General features: G+C 37.3%; 1 protein-coding gene across 2 annotated transcripts in view; it reads right to left on the bottom strand.

Moving 5' to 3' along the window:
* Positions 1-493: 493 nt before the first annotated feature.
* det1 (DET1 partner of COP1 E3 ubiquitin ligase) overlaps positions 494-21,595 on the bottom strand; it is a 29,830-nt gene continuing 8,728 nt past the window's right edge. For both annotated transcript variants that reach the window (XM_055934466.1, XM_055934467.1), the window contains 3 exons: positions 4,046-4,236; positions 3,638-3,829; positions 494-2,660 (listed from right to left, as the gene is read on the bottom strand). In XM_055934466.1, coding sequence (XP_055790441.1) covers positions 2,471-2,660; positions 3,638-3,829; positions 4,046-4,236 — 573 coding nt within the window. In that variant the 3' untranslated portion in view covers positions 494-2,470. The remainder of the gene's footprint in view (positions 2,661-3,637; positions 3,830-4,045; positions 4,237-21,595) is intronic.

The raw sequence follows: 21,595 nt of genomic DNA, 5'->3' as shown, positions 1-21,595 counted from the left end.
CCGAAGTAGCCATTGCCTCAACAAATTACCATATGTATCTCTCTTTTAATTGGGCCTATTAGATAGGCTATTATTTCAAGTATTTTTCTCTATGCATCAGAAAGGAATCGTGGACAATTTATATTTTTCGTTGAAGTGTGTATGGCTAGCACTAAGTAGACAATGTTTCACCATTCGCGGGCAGTGCAGCATATATGTTCGAGAAAAAGTAAATGCCAACATTAAGCCCTATTAAATTCGACGATCGATTTACAGGTCCACGACAATTTGCAATTGTTTTTGTCTTTCAGAAACGTTTTGTCTGTCAGATAGCCTAGGCCTACTGCAAATGTCACTGCAAGTGTAACATTCTGCCATCATCTCCAAAAACATTCGATCAAGTTAGCCATTGCTATTTCCTTTAGAAACGGCCTTAGCCTAATTCCAATACGTCCAAAGTATACAGCAAATAATGGTGTTATTGTCGCTATAAAAAAAAAAGGCGAATAGTGGGTGTTTTTCAGGCCGTTTTAATGCTCGTTCACGCGCGCAGTTTCAGGAAGGGGTCTGATTTATAACTGGAAACGAACTTTGGGACACAACAGGGGGAGTCTTGGTTGGACTCCCTGAAATGTCCATCGTTCTGGTGGTTGGCACAAGATGTGAAAGTACATGCAATTTTCAGTGTTCCACTGCATACTGTCATAAACAAATATCAGACACCCCAAGCTCCCAGCTACTACCTAATCAACGTAACTTTGACATTATCCCACCCCTGGTTAGCGACTATTGGCATAAAAAGCTAAACCTAACAAAATATCTGCCAATTAATTTCCAGCAATATTGCCCAGTCTGTCTGTGTGGTGCGCGCGTTTGTCTATCACTCTGTGTGTAGCCAGTTGATGTGATGACCGTCTTGTGGGTTGACATTAATACTTTCCCCAAAACCGTCAATTAAATGTTATCCGCAGAATAGGCTTACCTGGCAGAAGTATATAACGAGTATGTATATCATTTGTATGTATTATTTGTTATTTTCTAACTTTGCCATGAAATGAGCAGCAGCAGTACAGAACCATTTCCAGATCAGCACACTCCTCACTTGCTAGATGCGCAATTAAAGGGTCAGATGCACAATTAAAGTAGAATTACTTCCAGACCTTAAAAAAATGGTCTTCAGATGTGATTTAATCATTGACATTGACTCAGAAAATCAAATTTCGTTGTTTCTCTATAAACACTTGCAATTTTGAGAGTACATTTAAAAATAAAAAAAACTCAGAAAACTTGGGAAAATATCAAACAGAATTTGAGGGAAAAAATATCATTTTATAGGGCCCCCCTCAGAGTTGTTAATTAACCTTTATTTTACCAGGCATATTGACAAAAAACATGCACTACTTTCTCTTGTACACTAAGGACCTGGGAAGAGTTGCAGGGGAGAGAAGAATGTGCTTATTTGAAAGCTTTTTTTTTTTTAAAGAGTAACTCATGACATGTTTAAAAAAAATAGGTTCCTTTTTTTAAGTAGCTCTCATGTTAGAATAGGTTGGAGAACCCTGCTCTAGGAACTTTACTTACCAGACGTAAAGTGAATTGTGTCAAATAAACGTCAGAATCCAAATTTTGTCCAAACCGCACCATATTCCTGCAAAATTAGACAGCGGGCTGCCATTAGACCTTCATGCGAGACTTCCTACCATAAAATCTAACACTGTTTACACAGCAGGAATATGGTGTGGTTTGAACTAAAGTTGGATTCAGATGTTTATTTCATAGCGAGTGACACATTTCACTTTACGTCTGGTAAGTAGAGTTTCTAGAGACCATACATATGGTTTTGTTTACAAGAAACGTAATGTTTTGGTGAAGCCAGCTAAATTGTGTTTGGGTTATTTTCTGTCACCACCCACCAGAACGATGCACCACTCAGGGAGTCCAACCAATATAAAGACTGTGTGTCACAATGTTGTGTCCCAAAGCTAACTGGAAACATGCATATATTTTTGTACGTGCGCAATCTTTTCAGAAATGCTGCACGCAGGTATCTAGTGTAGAACGGTTATATAAATGAGGCCCCTGAGCTACAAGGGGGCAATCAGGCTAATAACTAGGTCCACTCCGCAAAGCATATTATGAAAAATAGCTTTTACTGTAGCAAAATATTCATAATAACCTTAAATAATCACAATCAATGATTAAATCACTTATTGAAATAAAGTACAAAATACAAATACATGTGTAACAATAAAATTTGACCAAAAACAAAAAGGTATGTGGTGATATGGAAAAGCAGATTTTGAGAGCAAGCCAAAACATATTTGGTCTTGTAAGGAATCCACCCCCCACCCCAAGCTCCCCATTTCAACTTCAACTGGATCCTCCCACAGTCCAGTCTTATTTTGTTCCTCACACTAGGGGGGAGAGGAAAAGGCAGAACGGCCGCTGTTTGCTCGACACAGTTCTCCAGGTCTAGTCCACGGCTTTCCTCTCATACACAGACGTGCCGCATGTGGAAATTCACCACATACTCAGCGTTGGTCCTCTGTACTGAGATGGCGAACGGCTCAAAGGGGTGGAATGTGAACGCCACCAGCCGCCGGACGGCATGGTTAATGGGCCGGCCCAGCAGGCCTGCCTGGATCTTGAACTTCAGCAATCCAGAGTCCCGAGCATAAAATCTACAGAGTTAATAAGAAAAACACAGTCGAAGCTTTTTCAAATGGATACAATGAGATTTCTATACTTACCCAGTCAGATGAAATCGTGGAAACTATTTTTATGTCTCTGCGTGCAGTCTAAATTAAGTTAGAGATAGTCTTGCGAGCCAATGCTAAATAGCATTAGCGCAATGACTGAAATTCTACAGGTATGCTAGATTATGCATTGGAGAATCCCAAAAATGCAGTCAACACAGTAGATTAGTTTTTTTTCCAGTAACAAGCAAGATATCTTAGTTCTTAGATATTTTCCTATTTTTGCATATGCTAGTGTACCTTTAAACTTCCAGTCATTGCGCTAATGCTAGTTAGCATTGGCTCGCAAAACTACCCAACTTTCTTCATACTGCACGCAGAGACTAAAAGGGTTTCCACGAGTTCATCTAACTCTGTAGAAGTAGAAGGGTTTAATTGCCAGAATCTAGCAGTATCTAAAAAAAAGTCTAAGAACACACAGGTATACCAAAAGTTGTCATATAATGTATGTTATTGTATGTTATATCCATTTCCAAACAAATGTATTACTTCTAATAACAAGAGAGTTTACCATTACCATAAAACTTTGATTATACACAGTTTCCAACAAGTGCCGGCCTCTTATAATGTCTGGGCATCGTTTCACAGTTTAGCTAATAATAATAATGAATGCTCGTTTTTAATACACGCCTGGTCAAAAAAGTGGAATTCTGCATTCACTCATTTTGCCAGTCTGCTCCGGTGGAATCAAAGAGAATCTCTATCTCGCGCTGAATGATTGATATCTTCAACACACACCAAGGCAGCTCAGCGGTTGAAGCAAATAAACACCTGTTCTATTAATTGACGGTTTTAGGGTAGAATTGATTGATTAAATGTCATATTTACCAGGGCACAACACACAAATGTTTATTTGACAGACAAACACATTTTAGAAATCAGCATTATCTTGCCAATGTTACCGGATGGGGTGGTCTCCACATGTTTTGGGTCGCTCCATCACAGATATCCACTTGTCGTCGTAGCTGAAGAGGGAAAGATCCAGGTAAGGGCTGCTGCTGTAGGACTGAGCACTAATGGGCAGCTGTCCCAGCAGCCTCCTCACCGCCTCAGTGTGACCACCGTACTTTGCGTTTACTATGGTGTCTTTGAACCTGACCAGGAGGGATAAACAGTAGGAATTCACATTGTCAATGGAACAAATCAAGGTGTAATTTCAGAGTCACTTAGCAGAACAATTCAAATGAATACTTTTTAGATGCTAATTTCTCTAAATCGGTTCAATTTACTAGCCTTTGGATTGTGCCACACAGTATGGAGTTATTTTCATGTTAGCCCTGTGGTAAGCCTCCCTCCCCGACCAACAATACCTTCTCTGAACCTGCCGTGCAAAGTTGTTGCTGGAGGCTGAGCAGGGGAACTGAACAGCTTCGCTGTGGAGCGAAGCGTTCCGAAACAGGTCACAAAAGTTCTCAAACAGCTCCAGAAGTTTGTCAGAAGTGTTCTCAAAGACTGCCAACACCTCTGTCGACACCATGTTGTACACCACAAAGAATGAGGGCTGAGAGAAGAGCAGACAAATATAAAGTTAGGAATTAAAAGGATATGCACTTTCGCATTAGCAAGAAATCATATTTGAAATATAGCTGCACTCGGAGACAAAATCAATATTTCAAATCATAATAAGTTTTCTAAGCAATAGACTGAGCATGAACCCCGACCTACAGTATAGGAGGAAGGTGGAATCCTATTAACCCTGCTCAGACGCTCGTCGTATGTGGCAGGGCTTGCAGATAGCGGATTACAAAAGGGAAACCCAGCCATGAGTTGCCCAGCGATGCAGAACTCCCAAACGAGCCAAATGCCTTTTATGCTCGCTTCGAGGAATATAACATTGCCTTGCGTGCAAGCCCAAGTTTGTCCGGATAACTATGTCAACCAGCTCTCCATGGCCAATGTGAGCAAAATGCTTAAACAGATTAACAATCACAGACGGAATACCAGGGTGCATTCTCAAAGCATGCGCAGACCAGCCGGCAAGTGTCTTCAGAGACATTTTCAATCTCTCCTTGTCCCAGTCTGCAATCCCAACATGTTTCAAACTGACCATCATTGTCCCAGTTCCCCAAGTACTCCAAGGTAACCTTCCTAAATGACCCTGTAGTACTCACATCTGTGATTATGAATTGCTTTGAAAAGCTGGTCATGACACACATCAACACCATCATCCCAGACACCCTAGAACCACTCCAATTTGCATACCGCCCCAACAGACCTACAGATGACGCAATCTCAATTGCACTTCAAACTGCCCCTCTCCCACCTGGACAAGAGGGGAAAGAACTATGTGAGAATGCTGTTCATAGACTACAGCTCAGCGTTCAACACCATAGTCTCATCCAAACTCTGGGACTGAACCACTCCCTCTGCAACTGGATCCTAGGACATTATTAATCAATATTGCGTAGAAGCTAGTCTAAGACTTCACATGACTGGACAGGGGTGCAGCTGTGGGTGGGCATAGGCCAACCCACTTGGGAGCCCGGCCCAGCCCGTTTTTCTCCACAAAAGGGCTTTATCACAGACAGAAATACTCTTCATTCTCATCAGCTGTCAGGGTGGCTGGTCTCAGACGATCCCGCAGGTGAAGAAGACGGATGTGGGGGTCCTGGGCTGACGTGGTTACACGTCGTCTGCGGTTGAGGCCGGTTGGACGTACTCACAAATTCTATAAAATGACGTTGGAGGAGGTTTATGGAAGAGAAATTAACATTAAATTCTCTGCCAACAGCTCTGGTGGACATTCCTGCAGTCAGCATGCCAATTGCACGCTCCCTCAAAACTTGAGACATCGGTGACATTGTGTTGTGTAACAAAACTGCACATTTTAAAGTGGCCTCTTATTGTCCCCAGCACAAGGTGCACCTGTGTAATGATCATGCTGATTAATCAGCTTCTTATTATGCCACACCTGTCAGGTGGACGGATTATCTTGGCAAAGAATAAATGCTTACTAACAGAGATGTAAACAAATTTGTGCAGAACATTTGAGAGAAATAAGCTTATTGTGCATATGAAACATTTCTGGGATCTTTTATTTCAGCTCATGCAACACTTTATATGTTGCCTTCATTTTTTTTTTTTTACATGGACGATACATTGGAGATAATATAAGACAAGTACTGGAAACAATAGAATACTATGAAATATCGGGGACACCAGGACTGGTTTTCATAGCTGATTTTGAAAAGGCTTTAGATAAAGTACGACTGGAGTTTATACACTGCTCCAAAAAATAAAGGGAACACTTAAACAACACAATGTGCACATTTGTGGCCTGCTGGAGGTCATTTTGCAGGGGTTTGGCAGTGCTCCTCCTTGCACAAAGGCGGAGGTAGCGGTCCTGCTGCTGGGTTGTTGCCCTCCTACGGCCTCCTCCACATCTCCTGATGAACTGGCCTGTCTCCTGGTAGCGCCTCCATGCTCTGGACACTACGCTGACAGACACAGCAAACCTTCTTGCCACAGCTCGCTTTGATGTGCCATCCTGGATGAGCTGCACTACCTGAGCCACTTGTGTGGGTTGTAGACTCCGTCTCATGCTACCACTAGAGTGAGAGCACCGCCAGCATTCAAAAGTGACCAAAACATCAGCCAGGAAGCATAGGAACTGAGAAGTGGTCTGTGTTCACCACCTGCAGAACCACTCCTTTATTGGGGGTGTCTTGCTAAGTGCCTATAATTTCCACCTTTTGTCTATTCCATTTGCACAACAGCATGTGAAATTTATTGTCAATAAGTGTTGCTTCCTAAGTGAACAGTTGGATTTCACAGAAGTGTGATTGACTTGGAGTTACATTCTGTTGTTTAAGTGTTCCCTTTATTTCTTTGAGCAGTGTATATAAATGCCTAGAATATTTCAATTTTGGGGAATCTCTTATAAAATGGGTAAAAATTATGTATAGTAACCCTAGGTGTAAAATAGTAAATAATGGCTACATCTCAGAAAGTTTGAAACTATCTAGAGGAGTAAAACAAGGTTGTCCACTATCGGCATATCTATTTATTATTGCCATCGAAATGTTAGCTGTTAAGATTAGGTCAAACAATAATATTAAGGGATTAGAAATCCGTGGCTTAAAAACTAAGGTGTCATTGTACGCTGATGATTCATGTTGTTTTCTTTTAAAACCACAATTAGTCTCTCCACGGCCTCTTAGAGGATCTAGATACTTTTGCTATCGTCTCTGGATTAAAACCAAATTATGATAAATGTACCATATTACGTATTGGAACACTAAAAAAATTCACATTTTACATTACCATGTAGTCTACTAGATTCTGCTGTGAGGAGGCAGAGTCATTAGATCATTTATTTTGGTATTGTCCATATGTAGCTCGTTTTTGGTCACAGGTCCAGGAATGGCTGAAGAATTGCAACATTTGCCTAGAACTAACGCTACAGATAGCAATACTGGGGGATTTGAAAAGCCATAGTCAATCAATAATAGAATAATTATTTTAGCAAAACATTTTATTTATTTATTTACAATCTGTAGAAGCTATGAGAATAGGAAGGTTCAATTCTTTTGTGAAGCATCACAGCACAGATATATGGCAAATAGAAATCCGAAATGGATGGTGTTGAGAGATAGATGGGAGGGGTTGAATGGAGCTGAAGGGTGGGACTAATAACAAGATAAACAATGTAAAGCATACGAGATCTGTAAAATGTATATAGGTTCGGAACTTTTGTGAAATAGCAGTTACAAATAGAAATCAGACTGGATGGACATCAGAAATAGAGGAAGGACTAAGAACAAACAAGAGAGAACTATTGTAAAGTAGACTGTGTCTGTAAAATATGTATAAGATGTATAAATTGAAGGTAAAAGCAGAAGTGTTTATTAGTTTACTCCAATTGGGGGATCGGTGGTAGGGTTTGAGTGGAATAATAATAAAGGTATATTCTTTTTAAAAGTATGTATGTCTATATAGGTATGTGTATGTATATATGTATGCATACATGTATGGATATATTATTTACCAAAAAAAATATGGGGGATTGGAAATGATGCAGACAATTACATTGAAAGCAACATTCTTTCCGCAATTTTAAGCTGATCCACCCCTTAAATAAAAAATTGTAAAAAGTACTTTAAAGTATTTTTACTTAAGTACTTTACACCACTGCTTGCCACCACATTCAGCAGCTTATTTTGCGCATCACAAAACTTGCACATAAAGAGTGGAAGCCTTGTTTAGGGATGGTGATTTTATGGCGATGTGGTGGGTGCCGTCTATTGCGCCGATCGTATTTGGGAATCCATTGATAGGATCATGGCAAAGAAACCCCTCTTGACTTCAACCTGTTGTGCGATGGTGTATGGAAATGGTATACGTTACAGTTTGTTTTGCTGATGATTGCAACCAAAACATTGGCTCATCGAGGTGTGTGAGATGCCGATCAGCAAACTCCTGCTGAAAAGTGCCTGTTGCCAAAAACCCGAGGGTTGATAGCACTTGGATGTGGACCGGAATGGCATGAGTTTGTCTTTTTAAAGTACACTATATATACAAAAGTATGTGGACACCCCTTCATATGAGTGGATTCAGCTATTTCAGCCACACCTGTTGCTGACAGGTGTATAAAATAAAGCACACTGCCAAACAATCTCCATAGACAACATTGGCAGTACAATGGCCTTACTGAAGAGCTCAGTGACTTTCGATGTGGCACTGTCATAGGATGCCACCTTTCCAACAAGTCAGTTCATCACATTGCTGCCCTGCTAGAGCTACCCCGGTCAACTGTAAGTGCTGTTATTGGGGAAGACCCTTTCCTGTTTCAGCATGACAATGCCCCTGTGCACAAAGCAAGGTCCATACAGAAATGGTTTGTCAAGATCGGTGTGGAAGAAATTGATTGGCCTGCACAGAGCCCTGACCTCAACCCCAAAGAACACATTAGGATGAATTGGAACTGACATCACTAATGCTCTTGTGGCTGAATGGAAGCAAATACCTGCAGCAATGTTCCAACATCTAGTGGAAAGCTTTCCCAGAAGAGTGGAGGCTGTTATAGCAGCAAAGGGGGGACCAATTCCATAATAATATCCATGATTTTGGACTGAAATGTTTGACGAGCAGGTGTCCACATACACTACATTACCAAAAATGTGTTTTCAATTCTTGCAAAAATCCTATAAGATTGGCTCATCAGATATAATTTCCCAAAACCAATCTGTACTTTCTGCAGAAAAACCACCACCAGTCTTTAAATAAAACACTCTCTGTGAAATGCAGCAAATACCAAATCTTCCAACAGAGCAAGATCAGCCATTTCTCATTCGATATCCCATTATCTCAGTATTGTATAATATATCAACAATGGTTTCACTTTCACACATAGTCCTACAGTACCTCTAATTTAACAAATGACCTATACTTTATATGGATTATCCTAACAAATGACCTATACTTTATATGGATTATCCTAACAAATGACCTATACATTATATGGATTATCCTAACAAATGACCTATACTTTATATGGATTATCCTAACAAATGACCTATACTTCATATGGATTATCCTAACAAATGACCTATACGTTATATGGATTATCCTAACAAATGACCTATACTTTATATGGATTATCCTAACAAATGACCTATACTTTATATGGATTATCCTAACAAATGACCTATACTTTATATGGATTATCCTAACAAATGACCTATACTTTATATGGATTATCCTAACAAATGACCTATACTTTATATGGATTATCCTAACAAATGACCTATACTTTATATGGATTATCCTAACAAATGACCTATACTTTATATGGATTATCCTAACAAATGACCTATACTTTATATGGATTATCCTAACAAATGACCTATACTTCATATGGATTATCCTAACAAATGCGCTGATGTGGTCAAATTGGCATGTCAAGATATGTTGCACGAATTCATAATGGGAATTCAATGAAATTGGAAATTTAATGATTACTCACAATTTCACACATTTTCCCCACTACGCTTGACAAGAAGTTCCTTTTCCACCACTTGGCACTGTGCGTGCGCATGGTCAAGGCTGTGTGTAAATTTACACACACGCAAGCCAACGTTCATATTAATAAATCTCACACTTTGCATGGAAATGATCCCACAAATGGTTTACGCACAGATTTGTGCCTACCCATGATTGATAAATGAGGCTCCCTGGATTTCACGACGGGCCGGCACCAGGTGGTGAGGGTAGGCAAACAACACCCCCGCCACTCTAACCCTCAACACGGGGGCCCCCTCAGGGGTGTGTGCTTAGTAATTAAGTTTGCTGAAGACACGACTGTGGTAGGACTGATCACCGACAGCGAGGAGTTAGCCTACAGGGAGGAGGTCAGAGACTTAGCAGTGTGATGCCAGGAAAACAACCTCTCCCTAAACGTGAGTAAGCCCAAGGAGCTGATCATGGACTATAGGAGAAAGAGGGGAGAGTACGCCCACATCGACGGGGCTGTTAGAGAGTGTCAAGCAATGTCCCCGAGCACAAACTTGATTGTTTTGAAAATTCACGTTTACTGTGAACACAGGCTGTATCTGCTTTAAATAACAGTTTTACGGTGAACACAGGCTGTACCCGATTTAAGTTACAGTTTTATAAGTGGCCAAGTAGGCTACTGTGGCAATTTGATCATCATGTAGGTCTACCATAGTGGCCTACCATCAAAAACAATGGAGAAAATGCATCCCATTACATTTAACATGGAAATAGCTGTTCTATCATTGAGTAAAACTACATTCCATGAGACTTGTGAAAAAAACATGCAGGGCTTGACATTAACCTGCTTATCCACTTGTCCTTTAGACAAGGAGATGACTGAAAATGGTGTTGTTTGATGCAAGAAACCACTTTACAAAATAAAATGTATTATTATTCCCATACCATTATTACAGAGAATCAGACAAATTATGCTATTATGCCCTCTGCCTATTGGCTACTTAGTTTATTCAAGCCCGTCTCAAAATACAACACGTCCCCTTTAACACATAAAAAAAGCTCTTTACCTGACTCACTTTTTAAAGATGTCTAGAAATGTACACACATTTCATGCTCTTGTAGGAAGCAATCACTCTCCTATTGCTGACAACAAATGATCTATAACTGAGCTAATAACTCACTAACTAGCAAAGGATATGAACAAAATGTGCACACGTGGCTACATGCAGCTGTCGCTTTGATCTCAACACAAGCGCATCTACTCACGACCACAGCTGTAAAGACAGTCCAGATCAAAGTAAATGGCACAGATCCATATATGGCAATGGTCTATTTGCATATAGGCCTACTGCAGCTCTGATTGGTTATGCTGCACTGGTCTATGTACATTACGGGCTGAGTAGTGTGTGTCAATGCAAAAGAATCCTACTCTGACATGTTCTGCCTAAAACAACATCTCTTGCATAGTTCGTTTTGTTTCAGTATGTTCCATTGAAAGTGGCTAATATTGCATTGATTCGATCACAATTGCCACAGTAAAGGGAAACACTGACAGTGTTAACTAAAAGGGAAAACTCTAGACAATTGAGTGTTCAATCTCGTTCTTCTCTCCATGGGCTGATAAAGTATTTCTGTTGCTCGGCAATCCCAGGGGAGCTGCACGCCCGTGCGTAGTTTAGAGGGAACATTAGCGTCAAGTTCCTTGGCATCCACATCACTAAGGGCTTAACATGGTCCACACCAGTGGAGGCTCCTCAGAGGAGGAAGGGGAGGACCATCCTCCTCTGTGAATTTCCAAAAAATAAAAATGGTAAAACATTGAAAAAGTGATCCTTTTCAGATAAAACTATACTAAATATATTCACGTCACTAAATAATAGATTATTATGCAATGAAGGTCTACAGTAGCCTGAACAGCACTCTGTAGGGTAGCACCAAGGTGTAGCCGGAGGACAGCTAGCTTCCATCCTCCTCTTGGTACATTGACATCAATACAAAACCTAGGAGGCTCTTGGTTCTCAGCCCCATCCACAGACTTACACAGTAATTATGACAACTCCTGAAGGACGTCCTCCAACCTATCAGAGCTCTTGCAGCATGAACTGACATGTCGTCCACCCAATCAAAGGATCAGAGAATGAATCTAGTACTGAAAGCATAAGCTACAGCTAGCTAGCACTGCAGTGCATAAAATATGGTAAGTAGTTGACTCAGAGCAAGAAAATAGTTGAACAGTTTTCAACAAATTAATTTATTCAAAAATGAAGGAGAAGCAAGAGAAAGTGTCATTTTCCCCCAGTTTCACTTACTTAGCTAGCAAATGCAGCTGGCTAGTTACTCAAACACCCGGCTCAAACAGAGGGATGCTATGTTAGCTAGCTGGCTATGACTATCCAACACAACACTGGAACTCTTCCAAGTCAAGGTAAGCTTTTGGTTTTATTAATGTATTGCCAATGGAGCCCGCCGGTGTAACTGCTTACTGACTATTATACACTGTAACATGACTGTGTGACTGTAGCGGGTTTACTAACGCTTTAGTTCTATTAGCTATGTTGACTAGGACGTTACTTTAGCTAATATGGTGACAACGAGGTAGGCTGTGTGTAGCGATTATGACATGGTTTAGCTTGGAAAGGTTTTTTCGCCTGGTCACATACAGCTGATGCGTTTTCCATTGGAGTCCACAAATTAAGGGAAGAGGTGAGAGGCTAGAATGAATACAATGTAGCTGTTATAAAAATTAACTATGTTAATGCGTGATCAGAGGTCTATTCAATCCACCGATTCTGTTGAAAAATGTTTCTTAAACACAGATCAAACTAAACAGGGATAAAAATACCTGCATTTGTCCAATAGAAACTATTGTTTGCCACTGTTGGAATAATGACCACACCCTAGATAAGCTAGATGCAGGCAAGAGAGTGTTATGCGGTTTTGAATTTGTCACTGTCCATCTGTCTCTGTCTGTCATCTAAAAATTGTATCTCGACCTGTTGTAAACTTTCATTCATAGGCCAGGTTGTAGTAACCTCATGACGGGCATAGAGAAAATTAGGGTATCATGTAGTAGCCTAAACCTATCAATGTTACATTGAGCTGGGTGAATGGAATATGAATGACAGTCATCCAACGTGCTGTAATAGAAGTAAGGCCATGCTCATGAAAAAAAAAAAGGTCCTCCCTCATAAACGGCACTGACCGACACACACACCCACATAGTCATGAAGAGGGCACAGTAGCGCCTCTGCCCCCTAAGGAGGCTGAAAAGATTTGTCATGGGCCCTCGGATCCTCAAAAAGTTCTACAACTGCACCATTGAGAGCATCTTGACTGGCTGCATCACCGCTTGGTATGGCAAATGCACCACCCTTAACTTCAAAGCGCTACAGAGGGTGGTTCGGACATCCCAGTACATCACTGGGGCCAAGCTCCCTGCCATGCAGAACTTCTATATCAGGCAATGTAAGGCCCGAAAAATTGACAAAGACTTCAGACAACTAAGCCACACGTCCGGCAAACGGTACCGGAGCATCGGCTCAGACCAACAGGCCCAGAAGACAGCTTCTACCACAATACATATGGCTGCTAAATAGCCAGGTGGCTAAATAATCAATTAATGGTACCTGAACTATCTGCAATGACTATCTTGCACTGACCCTGCGCACACTCACTAGACTATACATACACACTCACTAGACTATATATATATATATATATATATATACACTATATACACTCACTAGACTATACATACACACTCACTAGACTATATATATATATACACTATATACACTCACTAGACTATATATAAACACTATATACACACTCACTAGACTATATATACACACTCACTAGACTATACATACACACTATATACACACTCATTAGACTATATATACACACTCACTAAACTATACATACACTCACTAGACTATATATACACACTCACTAGACTATACATACACACTCACTAGACTATACATACACACACTCACTAGACTATACATACACACACTCACTAGACTATATATACACACTCACTAGACTATATATACACACTCACTAGACTATATATAAACACTCACTAGACTATATATACACACTCACTAGACTATATATGCACACTCACTAGACTATATATACACACTCACTAGACTATATATACACACTCACTAGACTATATATACACACTCACTAGACTATACATACACACTATATACACACACTCACTAGACTATATATACACACTCACTAGACTATATATACACACTCACTAGACTATACATACACACTATATACACACACTCACTAGACTATATATGCACACTCACTAGACTATATATGCACACTCACTAGACTATATATACACACTCACTAGACTATATATACACACTCACTAGACTATACATACACACTATATACACACACTCACTAGACTATATATACACACTCACTAGACTATATATACACACTCACTAGACTATACATACACACTATATACACACACTCACTAGACTATATATACACACTAAATATACACACTCACTAGACTATATATACACACTCACTAGACTATACATACATACTATATACACACTCACTAGACTATAAATACACACTATATATACACACTCACTAGACTATATATACACACTATATATACACATTCACTAGACTATATATACATACTCACTAGACTATATATACACTCACTAGACTATACATACACACTATATACACATTCACTAGACTATATATACACATTCACTAGACTACATATACACACTCACTAGACTATATACACACTATATATACACATTCACTAGACTATATATACACACTCACTAGACTATATATACACACTCACTAGACTATATACACACTATATATACACATTCACTAGACTATATATACACACTCACTAGACTATATATACACACTCACTAGACTATACATACACACTATATACACACTCACTAGACTATATACACACTATATATACACACACACTAGACTATATATACATACTCACTAGACTATACATACACTAGACTATATATACATACTCACTAGACTATACATACACACTATATACACACTCACTAGACTATATATACACACTATATATACACACTCACAAAACTATATATACACATTCACTAGACTATACATACACACTATATACACACTCACTAGACTATATATACACACTCACTAGACTATATATAAACACTCACTAGACTATATATACACACTCACTAGACTATATATGCACACTCACTAGACTATATATACACACTCACAAGACTATATATACACACTCACTAGACTATACATACACACTATATACACACACTCACTAGACTATATATACACACTCACTAGACTATACATACACACTCACTAGACTATATATACACACTCACTAGACTATACATACACACTCACTAGACTATACATACACACACTCACTAGACTATACATACACACACTCACTAGACTATACATACACACTATATACACACACTCACTAGACTATATATACACACTCACTAGACTATATATACACACTCACTAGACTATATATACACACTATATATACACACTCACTAGACTATATATACACACACTCACTAGACTATATATACACACTAAATATACACACTCACTAGACTATATATACACACTCACTAGACTATACATACATACTATATACACACTCACTAGACTATATATACACACTATATATACACTCACTAGACTATATATACACACTCACTAGACTATACATACACACTATATACACACACTCACTAGACTATATACACACTCACTAGACTATATATATACACACTCACTAGACTATATATACACACTATATATACACACACTCACTAGACTATACATACACACTCACTAGACTATATATACACACTATACATACACACTCACTAGACTATACATACATACTATATACACACTCACTAGACTATATATACACACTATATATACACACTCACTAGACTATATATACACACACTCACTAGACTATATATACACACTAAATATACACACTCACTAGACCATATATACACACTCACTAGACTATACATACATACTATATACACACTCACTAGACTATATATACACACTATATATACACACTCACTAGACTATATATACACACTATATATATACACATTCACTAGACTATATATACATACTCACTAGACTATATATACACACTATATATACATACTCACTAGACTATATATACACTCACTAGACTATACATACACACTATATACACACTCACTAGACTATATACACACTATATATACACACCCACTAGACTATATACACACTATATATACACACTCACTAGACTATATACACACGATATATACACACACACTAGACTATATATACATACTCACTAGACTATACATACACACTATATATACACACTCACAAAACTATATATACACATTCACTAGACTATACATACACACTATATACACACTCACTAGACTATATATACACACTCACTAGACTATATATAAACACTCACTAGACTATATATGCACACTCACTAGACTATATATGCACACTCACTAGACTATATATACACACTCACAAGACTATATATACACACTCACTAGACTATACATACACACTATATACACACACTCACTAGACTATATATACACACTCACTAGACTATACATACACACTCACTAGACTATATATACACACTCACTAGACTATACATACACACTCACTAGACTATACATACATACTATATATACACACTCACTAGACTATATATACACACTCACTAGACTATATATACACACTATATATACACACTCACTAGACTATATATACACACACTCACTAGACTATATATACACACTAAATATACACACTCACTAGACTATATATACACACTCACTAGACTATACATACATACTATATACACACTCACTAGACTATATATACACACTATATATACACTCACTAGACTATATATACACACTCACTAGACTATACATACACACTATATACACACACTCACTAGACTATATACACACTCACTAGACTATATATATACACACTCACTAGACTATATATACACACTATATATACACACACTCACTAGACTATACATACACACTCACTAGACTATATATACACACTATACATACACACTCACTAGACTATACATACATACTATATACACACTCACTAGACTATATATACACACTATATATACACACTCACTAGACTATATATACACACACTCACTAGACTATATATACACACTAAATATACACACTCACTAGACTATATATACACACTCACTAGACTATACATACATACTATATACACACTCACTAGACTATATATACACACTATATATACACACACTCACTAGACTATATATACACACTATATATATACACATTCACTAGACTATATATACATACTCACTAGACTATATATACACACTATATATACATACTCACTAGACTATATATACACTCACTAGACTATACATACACACTATATACACACTCACTAGACTATATACACACTATATATACACACCCACTAGACTATATATACATACTCACTAGACTATACATACACACTATATACACACTCACTAGACTATATATACACACTATATATACACATTCACTAGACTATATATACACACTCACTAGACTATACATACACACTATATACACACTCACTAGACTATATACACACTATATATACACACTCACTAGACTATATACACACTATATATACACACACACTAGACTATATATACATACTCACTAGACTATACATACACACTATATACACACTCACTAGACTATATATACACACTATATACACATTCACTAGACTATATATACATACTCACTAGACTATATACACACTATATATACACACTCACTAGACTATATACACACTATATATACACACACACTAGACTATATATACATACTCACTAGACTATACATACACACTATATACACACTCACTAGACTATATATACATACTATATATACACATTCACTAGACTATATATACACACTCACTAGACTATACATACACACTATATACACATTCACTAGACTATATATACATACTCACTAGACTATACATACACACTATATACACACTCACTAGACTATATATACACACTATATATACACACTCACTAGACTATATATACACACCCACTAGACTATATATACACACTATATACACACTCACTAGACTATATATACACACTATATACACATTCACTAGACTATATATACATACTCACTAGACTATACATACACACTATATACACACTCACTAGACTATACATACACACTATATACACACTCACTAGACTATATATACACACTATATATACACACTCACTAGACTATATATACACACTCACTAGACTATATATACACACCCACTAGACTATATATACACACTATATACACATTCACTAGACTATACATACACACTCACTAGACTATACATACACACTCACTAGACTATATACACACTATATATACACACACTCACTAGACTATACATACACACTCACTAGACTATATATATACACACTCACTAGACTATATATACACACTATATATACACACACTCACTAGACTATACATACACACTCACTAGACTATATATACACACTATACATACACACTCACTAGACTATACATACATACTATATACACACTCACTAGACTATATATACACACTATATATACACACTCACTAGACTATATATACACACACTCACTAGACTATATATACACACTAAATATACACACTCACTAGACTATATATACACACTCACTAGACTATACATACATACTATATACACACTCACTAGACTATATATACACACTATATATACACACACTCACTAGACTATATATACACACTATATATACACATTCACTAGACTATATATACATACTCACTAGACTATATATACACACTATATATACATACTCACTAGACTATATATACACTCACTAGACTATACATACACACTATATACACACTCACTAGACTATATACACACTATATATACACACCCACTAGACTATATATACATACTCACTAGACTATACATACACACTATATACACACTCACTAGACTATATATACACACTATATATACACATTCACTAGACTATATATACACACTCACTAGACTATACATACACACTATATACACACTCACTAGACTATATACACACTATATATACACACTCACTAGACTATATACACACTATATATACACACACACTAGACTATATATACATACTCACTAGACTATACATACACACTATATACACACTCACTAGACTATATATACACACTATATACACATTCACTAGACTATATATACATACTCACTAGACTATATACACACTATATATACACACTCACTAGACTATATACACACTATATATACACACACACTAGACTATATATACATACTCACTAGACTATACATACACACTATATACACACTCACTAGACTATATATACATACTATATATACACATTCACTAGACTATATATACACACTCACTAGACTATACATACACACTATATACACATTCACTAGACTATATATACATACTCACTAGACTATACATACACACTATATACACACTCACTAGACTATATATACACACTATATATACACACTCACTAGACTATATATACACACCCACTAGACTATATATACACACTATATACACACTCACTAGACTATATATACACACTATATACACATTCACTAGACTATATATACATACTCACTAGACTATACATACACACTATATACACACTCACTAGACTATACATACACACTATATACACACTCACTAGACTATATATACACACTATATATACACACTCACTAGACTATATATACACACTCACTAGACTATATATACACACCCACTAGACTATATATACACACTATATACACATTCACTAGACTATACATACACACTCACTAGACTATACATACACACTCACTAGACTATATACACACTATATATACACACACTCACTAGACTATATATACACACTCACTAGATTATACATACACACTATATACACATTCACTAGACTATATATACATACTCACTAGACTATACATACACACTATATACACACTCACTAGACTATATATACACACTATATATACACACTCACTAGACTATATATACACACCCACTAGACTATATATACACACTATATACACACTCACTAGACTATATATACACACTATATACACATTCACTAGACTATATATACACACTCACTAGACTATACATACATACTATATACACACTCACTGGACTATATATACACACTACATACACACTCACTAGACTATATATGCACACTATATATACACACTCACTAGACTATGTATACACATTCACTAGACTATATATACACACTATATACAGTGGGGCAAAAAAGTATTTAGTCAGCCACCAATTGTGCAAGTTCTCCCACTTAAAAAGATGAGAGAGGCCTGTAATTTTCATCATAGGTGCACTTCAACTATGACAGACAAAATGAGGAAAAAAAATCCAGAAAATCACATTGTAGGATTTTTTATGAATTTATTTGCAATATATGGTTTAGTGAGTGTTATACACACACTGACTAGACTATATACACACACTCACTAGACTATACATACACACTATATATACACACTCACTAGACTATACATACACACTATATACACACTCACTAGACTATATATACACACTCACTAGACTATATATACACACTCACTAGACTATATATATACACACTCACTAGACTATACATACACACTATATTAGAGGTCGACTGATTAATCGGAATGGCCGATTAATTAGGGCCGATTTCAAGTTTTCATAACAATCGGAAATCGGTATTTTTGGGCGCCGATTTGCCGATTAAAAAAATTAATAAATACACCTCTATTTAATCTTTATTTAACTAGGCAAGTCAGTTAAGAACACATTCTTATTTTCAACGACGGCCTAGGAACGTTCTGCCTCGTAAGTCTTGGCCCCATTCATTTATTTAACCTTGTCAGCTCGGGGATCCAATCTTGCAACCTTACAGTTAACTAGTCCAATGCTCTAACACCTGATTACATTGCACTCCACGAGGAACCTGCCTGTTACGCAAATGCAGTAAGCTAAGGTAAGTTGCTATATAGCATTAAACTTATCTTATAAAAAACAATCAATCCCACCTCTTTAAGGAATACCTAGGATAGGATAAAGCAATCCTTATTACCCCCCCCCCCCCTTAAAAGATTTAGATGCACTATTGTAAAGTGGCTGTTCCACTGGATGTCATAAGGTGAATGCACCAATTTGTAAGTCGCTCTGGATAAGAGCGTCTGCTAAATGACTTAAATGTAATGTAAATGTAATCAATGACTGTCATTGCTCCAATGTGTACTTAACCATAAACATCAATGCCTTTCTTAATCAATACACAAGTATATATTTTTAAACCTGCATATTTAAATAAAAGAAATCCAGGTTAGCAGGCAATATTAACCAGGTGAAATTGTGTGATTTCTCTTGCGTTCATTGCACGCAGAGTCAGGGTATATGCAACAGTTTGGGCCGCCTGGCTCTTTGCGAACTAATTTGCCAGAATTTTACGTAATTATGACATAACATTGAAGGTTGTGCAATGTAACAGGAATATTTAGACTCATGGATGCCACCCGTTAGATAAAATACGGAACGGAATAAACATTTTGTTTTTGAGGTGATAGTTTCCGGATTAGTCAAAGGTATATGGTTTAGAGAGAAATAGTCGAC

This window comes from Salvelinus fontinalis, chromosome 9, assembly GCF_029448725.1.
Source record: "Salvelinus fontinalis isolate EN_2023a chromosome 9, ASM2944872v1, whole genome shotgun sequence".
Lineage (NCBI taxonomy): Eukaryota > Metazoa > Chordata > Actinopteri > Salmoniformes > Salmonidae > Salvelinus > Salvelinus fontinalis.
The sequence above is the reverse complement of the archived record's forward strand: the minus strand, read 5'-3'. Positions and strand labels throughout refer to the sequence as shown.